The sequence below is a fragment of the Triticum urartu genome, chromosome 6 (assembly GCF_003073215.2).
Source record: "Triticum urartu cultivar G1812 chromosome 6, Tu2.1, whole genome shotgun sequence".
In the NCBI taxonomy this organism is placed as follows: domain Eukaryota; kingdom Viridiplantae; phylum Streptophyta; class Magnoliopsida; order Poales; family Poaceae; genus Triticum; species Triticum urartu.
Window position 1 is genome coordinate 392,533,214 of NC_053027.1, and position 16,569 is coordinate 392,549,782.

Below are 16,569 nucleotides of genomic sequence, written 5' to 3' on the forward strand. Positions count from 1 at the left end.
AATTATTTCACAAAAGTCTGACAAAGACATACATCAATTCATCTGAAACCATCATTCACACCTACAAACTCAATAATGTGAAGTGCTCTCACCACCCCATATCTAAAATCGGTATCGTCGTCATAGATTAGTGGATATGAAGATTAGTACAGATGGAGTCGTCCCGCTAACTAACTCCTAATCGTTTCTTTTATAAAAGAAAAACTCTGAATCGACTGGGCTAGAGTTGACAAAAACCGTGACAAACAACAAAGATGAACGTGCATGCATACATAGAGCCACAAATAAGAATGAACCTCAGAGAAAGTCAAGTAGGCAATATACATAATCACATGCGCCCGGTCGGTGTTTTGCCTGTCCAAAATAACTTTTTTGTGCAGGTCTCCTTTGGCGCTGTACCTTTTAAGTAGTACGATCACAAGATCCCTGTTGAAATTAATTGGTGATAGCCCTTTTGACTCTCAATGGCTGAGCAGGCTGTTGCGGTCACTCTCTTCCCACAGCTGAAGACGACGACTCATGCTATGCCTGCATCCACATTCTACCACGGCAAGAGCTAGCACCATTCGCCTATATAAATACTCCTATAATAAATACAGTTGGTGTCACATATGCAACACCTCCATGATCCGGACGAGTAGTTGCCAAGTAACACCAGCACGTACAGTACCATGGCATCCGGTGCTTCACGAACCGTCAGGTGAGCGCGCGTCTTCTCGATCATTCCCGCATGCATGTCAGCGATGTCGCTGATCGTGCTCGATCGTTTCCCTTCCCGCGGTGCTAAGTTTTACAGCTCCGGGCGCGTTGCCGGCTGCCGTTTCAGGTTTCAGAGCGACGTCGACGTGAAGCACTTCAGAGCGAGCCCCTTGGAGAGCCCGCAACCACCGTCGGCGGGCAGAAAGCGCAGCAGATCCCATGACCCGAGGCGGTGCTGGCCGGGATCCCGTGACTCCCTGGAGAAACCGCACCCGCGCACGAGCGGCGGCAGGGCCCTCAAGGACAGGGTGCTGTCGCGGGCCTTCTCGGAGGAGCTGGAGTCGCTGATGCACGCCGGCGGCGACCGCCACCTCTTCTTCTTCTTCGACCCGCGCGGGCAGGTGGTCCACCGGTGGCACAAGGTGTTCCTGGCCGCCTGCCTCGCGTCGCTCTTCGTCGACCCGCTCTTCCTCTACCTCACGGGGACGCGGCGGGACGCGTGCGTCGGCTTCGACTACTCGCTGGCGCTCACGCTCTCCATGATACGCTCGCTGCTGGACGTCTTCTACGCCGCGCACATCGTCATCCGCTTCCGCACCGCCTTCATCGCGCCGTCGTCGCGGGTGTTCGGGAGAGGGGAGCTCGTCATCAACCCGTACCAGATCGCCAGGCGGTACCTTGCATGGACCTTCTGGTTCGATCTCTTCACCGCGCTACCACTGCCGCAGGTACGTTCTACTTGTACCTACCATCTCATTGATTGATTAGTTTGCTATACGTAGTACTATAGAGAACTGATTTTCAATAAGTTTTTGCAAAAAATCTATTTCAAATTCAACGATATTAGAGTGAGAAGCGACACATGTCGTTCCACACAAACTACCCCTTGACATTCGTACAACAACGTATGTGCGTGAATAGCCTGCCTTGGTCTTGTAGCACATCATGGCACCATGTGCAGGTTATACAACATGTACATCAACATTGAGTGAATGAATGAATTAACCAACACGTAGAGTAACAGAAAGCAACACTCATGATCTCGATGGTTGACGAGTCCAATGATCACCTTGTCCCCACTCGGTGAACCGCACCGCAGGTGCAAATGGTGTACCACCGATGCGTTAGGGACTTCACATTGCATGCATGGATGTCATGAATGTTGTAGGGCGCGAAGTTATTTCGCTCATGAAATGAATCATGCAAGCTTGGTCAAAAGGTAGGGCCCTTGTTCATGCCTACAAAGTCCTCAAAAACGGCCAATCACGCATCGCACAATAGCTCATGCTCGTACAACGAGTACCCTGCTATCATGCTTCTTTAGAAAACAGCAAAAAGTTCAAAAAGGCTCGATGGTATTGAGCCGAACACCTGTCGAGCATGGTGTCTACCATGGACGGCATGAGCAGGGATGCGGAGGATACCTGGGTGGACAACGGTGTAGTCCAAGGCTGACAGTTTCATGGGTGGCGTCTATGGACATCTGAGCATGTGCCTGGGTGGTGGCTGGAGAGGTACATCAACGACGACAGATGACGAGGGGTGCGGATAAAAGGAGGGGCAGGGGTGGATTGGAAAAAGGGGACCGGGTGGGGGATTTCAGTGGGCCTGGGGTGTCGGGGTCCTACGTGACTAGTGTTCGTACTCCCGCAAAGCACCCCCCCTAGTTTTCCTCTAGTTTGCGGGAAAAAAGACGTCTGGATTGGCCCGCGGATGGATTCAAGACCTCGTTAGAGGGCAAAACACGTCTGGATCGGGCGGTCCAAACGGATGCGAGGGGTCAATGCAAAAACAAGAAGAAGAAAAAAGGAACATATTATCATGTTATCTTGATTACTACAGGATAGCATGACGATGTTTGAATGTGCACAAAAACACATATGATTTTTCACACGAGATTCAAGTGGATAGAATGTTTCCTAGGAAACCTAGTGCAAATCAATCATGTGCACTGGAATTCTATGAATCAAACAAGATGCATGGGAAAAATTCCTAAGTAGTGTAGTTCTCCAAATTTTGTGTGTAAAGCTCCAAATAATGCCCCGAACTTTATCAGTAGTCCTCAACTCCCAAACTATATTTATTTTCGACCCATTTTCTCACATATGCTACATATACGCTATTCGTTTGATAACATGATAATTTAAAATTTTGATATTTATAATGCATATAATTCAGTTGTATTAAAACCCACAATTTTTCAAATGCCAGTGTTCAAATTTAAACTCATATTTTTAAACATAGAAATATACTAAACATCACAAATAAGCAACAACATTAGTCATTGGTGTCTCCACTAATGTCCGAACCAGTTCCGTCTCCACCACCAGATACTAATAGTACCACCAAACCACTACCGAGGTCAGCCCCTGTGCAGATGCAATGTTTGCCTCATATATGTCCTCACATCTGACTCCAATGTGGAGACATCATAGAAGATAATCTTCAGTTCTTATTTACACGTCAATCTGTAATCATCAAATGAGAGTTTATGTTCATGTATCACCTAGTCAATCTCCATCCATGTTCTTTCAATTTTCCTTCTCACTCATTGACCATGAGCAACTCTCTTGTAGGGCCTCCTTGTATGATATAGATTATCATCTTTCTACGTATTCTCCTTTGCTATCTTCATGCAAATTTGCCTTTCACAAGAAGTGGTTGTGTTGAGTCGGGTGTAGGACTATTTTGCTACCATTATTTGTTTCTTCTTCTGCGCCAATTAAATTTGGTGGAGTGGAACACTTGTTGTACCTTGGCGTTATGTTAGGGCCTATAACTTGAAACTTCTGACATTTGATCACCTTGACCGAATAGTGGACATGACTTACTCTTTGGTTCCCTCGAAGATTAGATTGCATGTGGTTCAGCAAGCTAGAACAATGATGAAGTGTTAGCCAACATGCATGCAATATTGTAAAAAAAAACTATCGAGAGATAAATTAGCTTATGTGCTCTTCCTCCTGGATGGTGACGCTTAATTTGGTCAATGGAGGTTTAAAACTTGATGCATTCCTTTTGAATGGTATTTCCATGGTGCTCAATAGAGTTTGCATTCCTATCAAGCTCAAAAGTGTGGTTGGCATGGAAGTTTTTGTTACTCTTCTTCCAATATGACTTCAACAACCGCTCATTGAAAACAATAGGATGATTACTAGTATCCTATCTGGGCATGCACAACTAAATGTCCTCCTTATGAGTGTAGTTGACTAATGTCTTCGCGAACACTTTTTCACAGAAACAGTGCCATTGGTAGTGAAATTGCATTAGCATCAATTTCCTCGGACATCACACAGGAATCTCCTCGACAAGACATTGCAAACAATTCAATAAATTAACAAATCAAAATTGTCATTGCAAATTGGCATGCACATTGGTGTAAAAGTTTAATCCCCGCAAAAGAAAAGATGTCAAAGTTTTATTGAAATACACTTTGATATAAGATTCATACTACAAGCCGGTATGCAATGACATTGAACCCACATTTTGACATAAGACTTGATATGAAAGTAACATCGAAACCCCATTTTGATATAAGCTTTGATATACAATTGACAAAAAGATTGCATTTTGCATAACTATTCTACATAATTCCTCCACATATTTACACAAATTCAACACACTCACTCAAACATGTTGACAACAAGAGAAAACTTACCTCAGCTAGGCGCTCCTTGGGACGATGGGCCCGAGAGGTAGGGCGACAGGGCTCCTCGGAAAACTAGGGAGAAGATGCAGAGTGATGAAGGAAAGGGGGGCATAGAAGGTTAAGGGGAGCACAAATGGAGGCGGTGATGCCACCCAACAGAGAGGAGCCGTGCATAGGGGGGGTGACACTAGAGGATGTGAACAACCTGTACAGAGAAGAGTGTCGCGGAAGGGCAGCAACGACAACGGGGTGGAAAATCCTTAGATGGTGTAGATCTGGCAGAGGGGAGAAAGTGGGCGGGGTGGGCGCTAGAAGACCGCCACGAGCTCACCGACTCACGGGAGGGGTTAGAGGCGAGAGATAGAAAATTATTCCATCGTCTGATTGGTTGGATTTCAGTGCCCTATACCACACCTATGGGGGAAGGGGCTAGACGGAGGGAATGGGTGCCTCCCATTTTACAGGCCTACTAGTGGCTCTATTGGATTTACTTTACTACCAAAAAAACTAAAAACTTGGGGGAGGGGGAAACTATTTAGAGGCTCTATGGGAGGTGCATTGGACATTTATGCACTCGACTTTTCTAGATGCATGATGATGGAGCATAGTGGTGGCCTTACTAGGCCTGGAACATCCTTATATCTGAAATTCATCCTGGGATTTGGTACTAATCCGTCCCACACTATGAACAAGTACTCCCTTCGACTCTAAAAACAAGACATAGTTTTCCTGTCCAAACACCCTTGGGGGGATGTGTGCCTCCTCATTTTGGGGGCATGGTGAGGGCTTTGCTACAATTAAATTTTCTAAAAAAAAATTAAAAATTGTGTCTTGCTGGAGATGTTCTTGGACATTAGTGCACTCAATTGGTACGGTTACAAGACGGCGGTGGCGGAGCACAATGGTGGCCTTACTGGGCCATAATTCTTTTATTGTCTTTTTTTGGTTTTATTGTGTTAGGAATTGCTATTAATCCAGCCCACGCTACCAACATGTACTCCCTCCGACTAAACAACGTGTGGTTTGACTTTCCAAATTCATGCTTTGACTGTAACTCTCATACGATATTTTAGGTCATGGTTACAAAAATAATGTGGAAGTGCTTTTGAGCACGAAACTTATGGCATTTTCTCTGACTAATTGATAATCATGAAACATACGATTTCCACATAATGTTGGTTTCCACGTGAAAAATATTTCCGTGTCGTATATACGATGATCGAGATAAAAATCAGGCGATACACTTTTTTTTCTTGTACACGACGAATGATTACGATACTTTGGTGCAGTTTGTGGTGTGGGTGGTGGTGCCGAAGCTGAGGGAATCGGCAATCACAAACATGAAGAACGTGCTCCGCTTCAGCATAATTTTCCAGTACCTGCCGCGGCTGCTACAGATCTTCCCGCTGACGAGGCGGATCGTGATGGCGACGGGGGTCATGACCGAAAACGCCTGGGCCGGAGCAGCCTACAACCTCATACTCTACATGCTAGCCAGCCACGTGCGTTGCCTTGATTTCTCTCGATCGTCTCCAAGCAAAGCAAAGCAAATTTCTTTCTTGATACGTATCAACTGGGCCTGGGCGTTGCGTGCGTGCAGGTGCTGGGAGCACTGTGGTACCTCTTCTCGGTGCAGCGGCAGGAGTCGTGCTGGCGGCAGGCGTGCCGCGTCGAGGGCCCGCCGTGCCAGGACATCTTCTTCGACTGCGCAAGCACGAGCACGGTGGTGAGCAGCAACCGGAACCGGAGCGTCTGGTACGCGCTCACCAACGTCACCAGGCTGTGCGCCCCCGGCAACAACGGCTTCTACCAGTTCGGGATCTTCGGCGAGGCGGTGGACGCGCAGCTCACCACCTCCTCCTTCACGCACAAGTACTTCTACTGCTTCTGGTGGGGGCTCAAGAACCTCAGCTGCCTGGGCCAGAACCTCAACACCAGCCTCTCCATCGGCGAGATCAGCTTCGCCATCGTCATCGGCGTCCTCGGCCTGGTGCTCTTCGCGCTGCTCATCGGCAACATGCAGTCCTACCTCCAGGCCACCATGGTGCGGCTGGAGGAGTGGCGGACCAAGCGCACGGACATGGAGCGCTGGATGCAGCACCGCCAGATCCCGCAGCCGCTCAAGGAGTGCGTCCGGCGCTACCACCAGTACAAGTGGGTGGCCACCCGCGGCGTCGACGAGGAGGCGCTGCTGGAGGACCTCCCCATGGACATCCGCCGCGACATCAAGCGCCACCTCTGCCTCGACCTCGTCCGCCGGGTGCCGCTGTTCGACGAGATGGACGAGCGCATGCTGGAGGCCATCTGCGAGCGCCTGCGCCCGGCGCTCTACACGCGCGGCACGCGCCTGGTGCGGGAGCTGGACCCCGTCGACTCCATGCTCTTCATCATCCGGGGCCACCTCGACTCCAACACCACGCAGGGCGGGAGGTCCGGCTTCTTCAACTCGTGCCGCATCGGGGCGGGGGAGTTCTGCGGGGAGGAACTGCTCACCTGGGCGCTCGACCCGCGGCCCGCCGAGGCGCTGCCGAGGTCCACGCGCACCGTGCGCGCCGTCTCCGAGGTCGAGGCCTTCGCGCTCGTCGCCGATGACCTCCGCTTCGTCGCCTCGCAGTTCCGGCGACTGCACAGCGCGCGCATCCGCCACAGGTTCCGATTCTACTCCCACCAGTGGCGCACATGGGCGGCGTGCTTCATCCAGGCCGCATGGCGCCGCCACAAGCGCCGACGCGCGTCCATGGAGCTCAGGGTGCGCGAGGGCGGCAGCGACGCGTGGCCGGGAGGGAGCGTCAGGCGCCGTCGACACAGTTGCGACGGCAAGGCGCTCAAGAAACCCACGGAGCCGGATTTCACGGTGGAGCAAGAGGACTGAAATGTTTCTTGCTTTGCTTTCTGAGCTGGCAACGGCGTCATTAGTTTCCGCAAAAGTCAAAACTTCACAAACTTTGATCAAAATTATTTGAAAAAATATCAATATCTATAATATCAACCATACATCATATATGAGAATGTATTTCACGATGAATCTAATAATATTATCATATTCTTGATGTTAATAATTTTTTCTATAAATTTGGTCAAAGTTAGGGAGAATCTAATGATATTATCATCTTCATAAAAGACCTAAGGATTCTCACTTCGAAGCTTGCCAATATTTAGAGAGCACCACCAAACCGGAGTCATTCTATGATGCATCCCCCCTCCCCTATCGACATGCCTCCTAGCTTTGATAACACAGAAAATGAATCAAAGGTTTCCTTCTGCAAGCTTTGCGAAGAGGATATGAGTGAATTGGGATTTCCTTGTGGAAATGCTTGCTTCTCGAGGCTTCAGTAATAAATGGATAAGTTGGTTTATGTCTATCATTCAACACGGCTCTTTTGTGTGAGAATTAACGATACTATTGGGCCATATTTTGTTGGGGATGGGGGGAGGGGCAAAAAGTTTAAAACAAGGAGATCCCATTTCTCCCATGCTTTTTAACCTGATTGCCGATGTTTTTTCTTGCATGTTAACTAAGGCAGCCAAAAAAAATCATAGCCCGGGGTTGTCCTCAACACCATTCCCAATGGTTTGGTTAGTTTGCAGTATGCTGACGATACGATGCTATTCCTGGACCCCGATCCTAATTATGAAAAAAAAAAACTCAAGTGGCTCCTGTCTTGCTTTAACCAATTGACGGGGATGAAAATTAATTATAATAAGTGCGACTTGGTGACTATTAACCTAGATGTAGATAGTGCTGACCTCTTGTCACAAATTTTTTGGTGCAAGTTGAGGGATTTCCCTATTAAATACCTAGGAGTTCCTTTACACTATCTCAAGTTGAGAAAGGAGGACTGATGCGTCTCTTTCGTATCTATAATTTTTTATTGTTCCATGCCAATATTCTACAATTTTTACATACTTTTGGCAACTTTTTATACTATTTTAGGAACTAACATATTGATCCAATGACAGTTCCTGTTTGTTGCATGTTTTTTGTTTTGCAGAAAATCCATATCAAATGGAGTCCAAACGGGATAAAAACTTACGGATATTTTTTGGAATATATGTGATTTTTGGGGGAAAAAAATCAACGCGAGACGATGCCCGAGGGGCCCACAAGGACGGAGGGCGCGCCCCTGGTCCTTGTGGCCACACCGTAAGGCGGCTGGTGCCCTTCTTCTGATGCAAAAAAGATAATATCCGGATAAAAATTGTGTTAAAATTTCAGCCCAATCGGAGTTACGGATCTCTAGGAATTTAAGAAGCGGTGAAAGGCCAGAATCTGGGTGCGCAGAAACAGAAGGAAACTGAGAGAGAGATCCAATCTCGGAGGGGCTCCCGACCCTTCGCTGCCATGCAAGCCAAGGACCAGAGGGGAAACCCTTCTCCCATCTAGGGGGGAGGTAAGGAAGAAGAAGAAGAAGAAGAAGAAGAAGAAGAAGAAGGGGGGGGGCCTCTCTCCCCATCTCTCCCGGTGGCGCCGGAACGCCGTCGGGACCATCATCACATCGACAATCTACACCAACAACTTCGCCACCGTCATCACCAACTCTCTCCCTCTCTATGCAGCGGTGTAACACCCCTTCTCCCCGCTGTAATCCCTACTTAAACATGGTGCTCAAAGCTATATATTATTTCCCAATGATGTATGGCTATCCTATGATGTTTGAGTAGATCTGTTTTGTCCTATGGGTTAATTGATGATCGTGGTTGGTTTGAGTTGCATGTTTTATTATTGGTGTTATCCTATGGTGCTTTCCGTGTCGCAGCGTGAGGGATCCCCGCTATAGGGTTTGCAATATGTTCATGGTTTGCTTATTGTCTGTGTTGCGTGAGTGACTGAAACACAAACACGGATAAGTGGGTTATGGCGTATGGGAATAAAGAGGACTTGATACTTTAATGCTATGGTTGGGTTTTACCTTAATGATCTTTAGTAGCTGCGGATGCTTGCTAGAGTTCCAATCATAAGTGCATATGATCCAAGAAGAGAAAGTATGTTAGCTTATGCCTCTTCCTCATATAAAATTGCAATAATGATTACCGGTCTAGTTATTGATTGCCTAGGGACAAATAACTTTCTCGTGAGAAAAAGCTAGTTGTGTCTTTATCTAAAGAGCCTCTAGTTTTTATTTACGTGCTCTTTATTACCTTGCAAACCTATCCTACAACACCTACAAAGTACTTCTAGTTTCATACTTGTTCTAGGTAAAGCGAACGTTAAGCGTGCGTAGAGTTGTATCAGTGGTCGATAGAACTTGAGGGAATATTTGTTCTACCTTTAGCTCCTCGTTGGGTTCAACACTCTTATTTATCGAAAGAGGCTACAACTAATCTTGTGGGTTATCAAGACATTTTACTGGTGCCGTTGCCGGGGAGCAAAGGTGTCGTTGCCGGGGAGCAATAGTGTGGGGTGAATATTCTCGTGTGTGCTTGTTTGCTTTATCACTAAGCAGTTTTTATTTTCTATTCTAAGTTGTTTTCTATCCTTAGTTATGGGTAAGAAACGAAAAATACCAAAAAATAGTTGTACCTGTTTGACACGAGAAAAATCTTATGAACACTCCAGAAGAAGGGAAGAGAAGGAGTATGGATTTCTCTCATGCGCCGGGGAAAAGAAAAATGCGGGCGTGCCAGTGTACCGTAGTACACAAAGAAAAAGGGTATGGGAAACAAGTATTTCATTAATCTCATCGGATAAACAAAATTACAAGATCCCATAAAAAAATGGTTGCGCTCCGTGGCCTACTAACGCGGCATGCCTGACTATGGCAATGTGCGGTCTCCTGGTTCCCAAGGCCTCGAAAAGCTTCCGGTTAATTACTCCCGCGGGTTGCTCCACGAGATACCTCCGATTAAGCCGTATGGTCGTCTTCATCGTCTTCGCTTCACGTTCTCCATGCATGATGATGATGGTGTGTGTGTGTGGTGTGGGCGGCGGCAAAGCCCGTGTCCTCGTCGGTACACGTGCCGCTTAAAACATGGCTTTGTGATGGCCACGTTCGCCCTCGCCGTCGCGCCTCGTCGGTCTTGACAACGTTGATATAGTCGGTCTTGAAGTTGCATGGGTCCTGCTCAGCTCGGACTTCTTGATGATGTAGCGGCTTCGTCGGGTATGCAAGGGGTTGCCTCGCGGGAGTATTCTTATGGAGACCGGTGTCGGTGTAAAACCAACACTCGCTCGTATGGGCAATGCCGATGTGGTTGGCGCCTCGTCTCGGTTGGACGCCGTGTTTACGGCAGTCCTCCAAGACAAGGGTAGCGCCTCACGGGGCCATCGGGAGTTAGTGTTGGTGAAGTCACGTTGCCTCCTCACCATCACGCATCTTCTTCTTGGGCTCCGGGTCGTGGAGAGCATCATGTGGCACCATCTTCTCCTCCAGGTCACGGACAGCAGCACCTCCCTGCTCCGTGTTGCGGGCAGCACCAAGGGTGTGTGTTATCTTCTTGGCTCCGTGTTGCGGGCTCCATCTTGACGAGGTAGACATTGGTGGTGATGTCCCACGAGCCTCCGGTCCATCTTGATGATGTTGATGTTGGTGGTGTCCTCCTTGCGAGCTCCACGCCACGATTCTCTGCGGTGCCGGGTTGACGATGTTGGCGATAGGCGTCGTCTTGGCGAGCTCCGCGCTGCTATCCAACGCGGCACGGTGGTAGCATCGTTGCGAGCCTCCACGCCTTTGTTCTCCATGTCGCCGACTTGACGAAGAAGACAACGGGCGTCGTCCTAGCGAGCTCCGTCTCCGTCCTCCATGGCACCGGCTTGATGAAGAAGAAGTCGGGCGTCGTCCTAGAGAGCTTCGTCTCGCCTTCCTCCGCGGCACACGGCGGAATCCCTGCGACCTCCACGTCTCCGGGCTTCAGCTTGACGAAGTAGACGTTGGCGGCATCCCCAATGGGCGCCACGCCTCCGTCCTCTAGCTCCAGCGTGACAAGTGGATGGCGGGCGTCCTGATTGCGAGCTCCCCGTCATGATCCTTGCGACACCGGGTTGATGATGTTGACATTGGCGTCATGTTGGCGAACTCCGTGGCGCCATCCGCCGGGGCACGACAGCGGCATCCTCCCAAGACTCCACGCCTTCGTCCTCCATGGCGCCGGCTTGATGAAGTTGACATTGGCGTCGTATTGGCGAACTTCGCACCGTGATCCACCGCGGCACGTCGGCGGCATCCTCGCAAGCTTCCCCACCTTCGTCCTCCATTGCACCAGCTTGATGAAGAAAACGAGGGCGTCGTCCTAGCGAGCTCCATGTCGCCATCCACAGCGGTATCCTCGCGAGCCTCGCGCCTTCGGGCTCCAGCTTGACGAAGTAGATGTCGTCGGCCTCATCACCAAGGGCGGCCACCACAAAGGAGTCCAACGGGCTGCGCGCCGGCAGCCCCATCGACACGCCATTGTCTTCCATGCTTTGGTGAAGTCCGTGAGTAGCTTCGTCTTTGGTGAGCTTGATGAAGATGATAGCACCATCGAAGTGTTGCAAGTTTATGAGATCCACCGCACCATCACCGTGCTGTACATGCATGCAAAAAAAAGTAAAGGACGAAGGAGAGATTAGATGTTAATTTTACCGTCCGGGAACATCAGCTTGGCGGCGTCCATGTCACTGGTGAGGTTTGCCTTTAGCTGCGTGCGCTTCGCCGGCGTCCTCGTGTGCCTCGAGGTGGCCTCCTGATCTTTGGTTCTCTTGCGTCTCGCCGGCCACGTGCGTGATTGTTATCTGCGTGCTTGGGTTTTGGTGTGTACGAGATGCCGGCGACCTGGTGGTTGGATCCCTCGGTGCCTCCTCTGGCTGGGTATTTATAGGATGGCAGGCCTAGGGCGCTGGAGGCAGCAGTCAATTTTCTTTCCTTATATGGTTCTTCGTCTTGACGCCCAAGCTGCACAACTAAAAGGAAAGCTCCAACACATATCTTGTTATTTTATGTATGCCTTTCCGGTTCCTTTCTTTTGTTTCCAAACGTGCTGCACAAGAACGTGCTGGCTTTGCCTTATTCCATGTATATGTGTACGGATTTAATCCAATGGAGCACGCCCGCGGGCTCATCACCGCGAACAACGGTCGACCCATGCGATATAGCCCATACGGATTCAATACAGTTCTGGGCTAAATAAACATTGTGTGTATCCAAAGAACATATATACGCGTGCTCACCGGCCCGCCGTAGTTACTCAAATACGTATGTATTTTTCATACACACGCATGGTATTTCGGTACGTACATACTCGAGCCTGCCGGCCGGCCGTAGATACTCAGATACATACAAATACAGTATCGTTATGTATTTGACATTGCATGCAGAGATTGACATGTGACACGGTATGCACATGCATGTGCACAACTAGTCCATCAACCCAAGAGATGTGCACTGTGCGTACATGCATATTTCTCTCTCTCTCTTTCTTCTTTTTACACTCATAGGCACTCCTTGCTCCATGCATGTACGCACGATGGCAAGAAAAAATTGTACAAGTTATTATTGGACAATTTCGTCTTTTATTCTCTCTCTATGCTCCTACTACTTGTAATGAACAAAAAATTCTCGTCAAACAAATGCCCCCTCACCAAATAAAGTTCGAGCGTGAAGCGATCGAACTTAGTTTGGTGAAAACATTTTTTTTCTGTAACAAATTGGCGCATCAACATGTGTGCAGCCTAGAGAGGTATTGACCGGAGGTTCGTGATATTGAGCGTCGTTCCAAAGATGATTGATTGATAGTAATGTAAATTAGTGTAGGCATGTCCATCTACACCTGTGTTCTCTAGGGTGCTCATTGGATCGTATAATAGGCACGATGCCGATCAATTAGGCAAACCCTAACTCGTTTTCGTTCCATGGCGAAACATCATGCTTTCTTCTGAAAAACAAAAAAAGTTTTTTTTACCAATCTCGTCGCGACCGCCTAGCTGCTACGGTGCCAGCCGACTTGATTGGAGGGTTTCACAGATTCACGCTGGCCGCACTGGCGCGTTGCACTGCTCCTGTAATCTCCTTGTGTTGATGTAGGCGAGGCATCGGTAGACCGTCGATAGCTCCCCTTCGTTGAGCGAACCATCACACCATCCATGGTGTGACAATCCTGGTGGTGCGCCGGGACGCCATCGGCCTTACAAATAATTGAGGGGTTGACGTTGCCCCCATGCTTCATTGTTGTTGGAGATGGGGTTGTGGAGACGAAACGGCTCCACCTTCGTGAGCGCAGGTGTTGCCTTATGGCACCTATCGTGTGTGTCGGTGTAGACCATTGGTTGTCAGGTTGTCGCCGGTGTTTGTCAGGGACGCATGGGAATTGCTGCACCCAAACACCCAAGACGTAGTTCAATGTAGTGGTTGTCGTCTGAATGCCGTCGACGATGACAGGGAGTGTCTCTTCATGGCTGCAAAGATGTTGGAGGAGCACAACTAGGAACACCAAATGAAAACGGGCGAAAAAGAGAGGGAAAAGAAAAAAATGTTTGTGGGTTTTAAAATGTTGGCTTTCCCGTTATACACTAGCTATAGGCGTGATATCCGAGAAGGCTGCCGAAGGACTTGTCATTGGGAACCGTCGAAAGACCTTGACGATTGCAACTCAACAAGTTAAATAGCTTTGGTGTACGTGTATGAAGACGTCGTGTTTCGGGATGCTTCCGAGAGGCAACAAAAATTCATACTCTAGTCCATCATCATACTGAGGGCCCCCACAGCTCAACATGCCCCCTGCACACGCCCCATGAGCCTAGAGACTTGGGTGTGATAAGTTCAGGGTAAATGGTTTTGGGACAACAGCTTGGCGATTTTTCTTCATGCATATTGAGGGGTGGTGAACAGCTACCTCCCGCCTTCCTTCAAGTGGGTCCCTTACTGCTTGGGAACGCTTGATTGCTTCTTGGATTGTTGGAATTTTCATTCTTGAATTTGCTTTTTGGACTTTCGGAATTTCATCTTATTGCTCACGCGGATGATTGATTGGCCACAGACTTCACGGACTTGTTTTGACATCCGGCTCGAACTTCTTGGGGACTCTTCTTCCAGGATTCTCCGGGACCCACCTTGGGAACTTGGAAGGGAACTATTCACCTCTGTGGACTAGGAAAAACCCTCTAGCACTTTATCTGGGGCTTCTGGTGGCGCACCCCAGGGTTGCCATGTGACTACGCACCAAACCAACTTGTGTTGGGTCAGGCAGCCCTCCATGATCTTTTCCTATAGTCTTCCCTGGAGTGCAAGCCTCTGTGAACATGAGGCATGCCAGGAAACATGAAAAGCACGGGGTCTTAATACTCAGAAGTGCCCAAGTAATCATCTCCGCTGCCTCCGGAAGCATACACCTGGTACGTGTCGTGCATTGTGGGTGTAGGAGCTGCTCCATCTGCAAATCGACACATTGTGCCGCCCTCCAACAAGTCCTAGGGTAGCCGAAACTTCAATCAACAGCTTAGTGCGATAGGTAAAATCCACTTTTTTTGTTGGACTTAGTCCGTAAAAATTGGGGAAAACTAGATATATCCACGAAATGCTAAGGAGAATGCATCATGGATCCGAAAGCCCACAGAAAAAGTTTCCCCAATGGAAAATCCAAAAGGCAACAAAAGAGGCAAAAAATTAAGAAAAATATTTTTTGAGGAACCTTCCATTGATTGGGGGCATTGGCCGGACTCCCTGAGAATCGACAAGCTGGTATGCTCCCCCGTCGTAGACTTGCTCAATGACGTATGGCCCTTCCCACTTTGGCTCGAACTTGCCCTTCGTCTTGTGCGTCACGACGATGGGCCGCCTAAGCACGAGAACCAACTCGCCTTTTCAGAAGACGCGTTGCTTGACGAGCTTGTCGTAAGCTCTCACCATATTCTGGCGGTAAAGCTCCAGGTTTTTTAGGGCATTAAGTCGCCCCTCTTCAAGGGCGTCGAGCTCCTGAAACCGCAGTTGTACCTGTTCGTCTTGGGCGATCTCATCTTGGATAGCCACCCTCAAAGAGGGTAGTTGGACCTCCAGTGGTAGGACCGCCACACTCCCGTAAACGAGAGAAAACGGAGTCGCCTGCGTTGGGGTACGGACTGCGACATGGTACGCCCATAAGGACTCGAAGAGACGATCATGCCAGTCTCTCTGATTCCTTGTCACTGTCTTCTTGATTATCTTGCCGAGCGTCTTGTTGAAAGCCTCGATCGCACCGTTAGCTTGAGGGTAGTAGCCGGTGGAGTAGTTCCACTTGATCTTGTACTTCTCCGTGAACCTGTACATCTTGTTGGACTTGAAGGCCTTGCCGTTGTCGAAGGTGATCCGGTGAGGTATCCCAAAGTGATATATGATGTTCCGCTCTAGGAAGTTGATGACGTTGTCACTCTTCACCTCCCGTAATGGAACAGCTTCCGCCCACTTCGAGAAGTAGTCCGTCGCGGCGAGGATGAAGTGGTGCCCCCTGGAAGACAGAGGGTCGATAGGGCCGATGACATCGATTCCCCAGGCATCGAATGGCCAAGAGGGAATGGTAGGGTGAAGAGGGATTGGCGGCCTATGCTTGAAATCACCATGAACTTGACAGTTGTGGCACGATCTAGCCACCCGAAGGCAGTCTGACATAATGTCGGGCCAGTAGTATCCTGCTAGACGTATACTATGATACATATTGGCCCCTCCTTGGTGCCCGTCGCAGACTCCATGATGCATCTCCTGTAGGATCTTGTCGGCTTCTCTTCGGTTGACGCATCGAAGTAGGACCTCCTGCCCATGCGAACGCCTATATAGGACACCTGCTTCAAAAAGGTAGAAAGGAAGTCGTCGTTGTAGTTGGCGCCTCATGACAGGATCGTCGGGGAGGCTCCCATGCTTGAAGTAGTCGAGGAATGGTTGCAGCCACTCGCCCTCCTCTACGGCATTTGTCATGACAGTATTGACTTCGTACTCCGCCGGGATGAGCTCCAAAACAGCCGGGAGTAGCCACCTTTCTTCCATGTTCACCTGCATTCTTTTATTATCTGGGAGCACCAACGCCGCTGCTAGTTTCGCCAAGGCATCAGCAGGTGCATTCCTACTTCGCGGGACATGGAGCACTTCAACATGTTGAAAATTTTCCATTAGATTCCGGGCCGTGGAATAGTACGGCACCAGTTCAGGCTTGCGAACCTCATAGATGTCGTTGACTTGACGAATGATGAGTTGAGAGTCTCCATAAGCCTGCAAGGAACAAACCTCCATGGAGAGCGCCAAGAGGAGGCCGAAGATGAGCGCCTCGTACTCTGCTTCGTTGTT

At 49.1% G+C, this 16,569-nt stretch overlaps 1 protein-coding gene across 1 annotated transcript; it reads left to right on the forward strand.

The window, feature by feature from the left end:
* Positions 1-613: 613 nt before the first annotated feature.
* On the forward strand, positions 614-7,349 carry LOC125513699 (protein CNGC15b-like). Its single transcript, XM_048678860.1, has 4 exons — positions 614-700; positions 827-1,427; positions 5,638-5,850; positions 5,949-7,349. Exons 1-4 carry the CDS (start codon positions 672-674, stop codon positions 7,218-7,220), a joined length of 2,115 nt encoding a protein of 704 aa, XP_048534817.1. The 5' UTR covers positions 614-671; the 3' UTR covers positions 7,221-7,349.
* Positions 7,350-16,569: the final 9,220 nt, after the last annotated feature.

Excerpts from the sequence above, each read along its gene's own strand:
- LOC125513699 (XM_048678860.1), top strand. The coding sequence starts at position 672 with ATGGCATCCGGTGCTTCACGAACCGTCAG. Across the intron at positions 701-826 it reads GGTGCTTCACGAACCGTCAG|GTTTCAGAGCGACGTCGACG; the intron begins GTGAGCGCGCGT and ends CTGCCGTTTCAG. Across the intron at positions 1,428-5,637 it reads CCGCGCTACCACTGCCGCAG|TTTGTGGTGTGGGTGGTGGT; the intron begins GTACGTTCTACT and ends ACTTTGGTGCAG.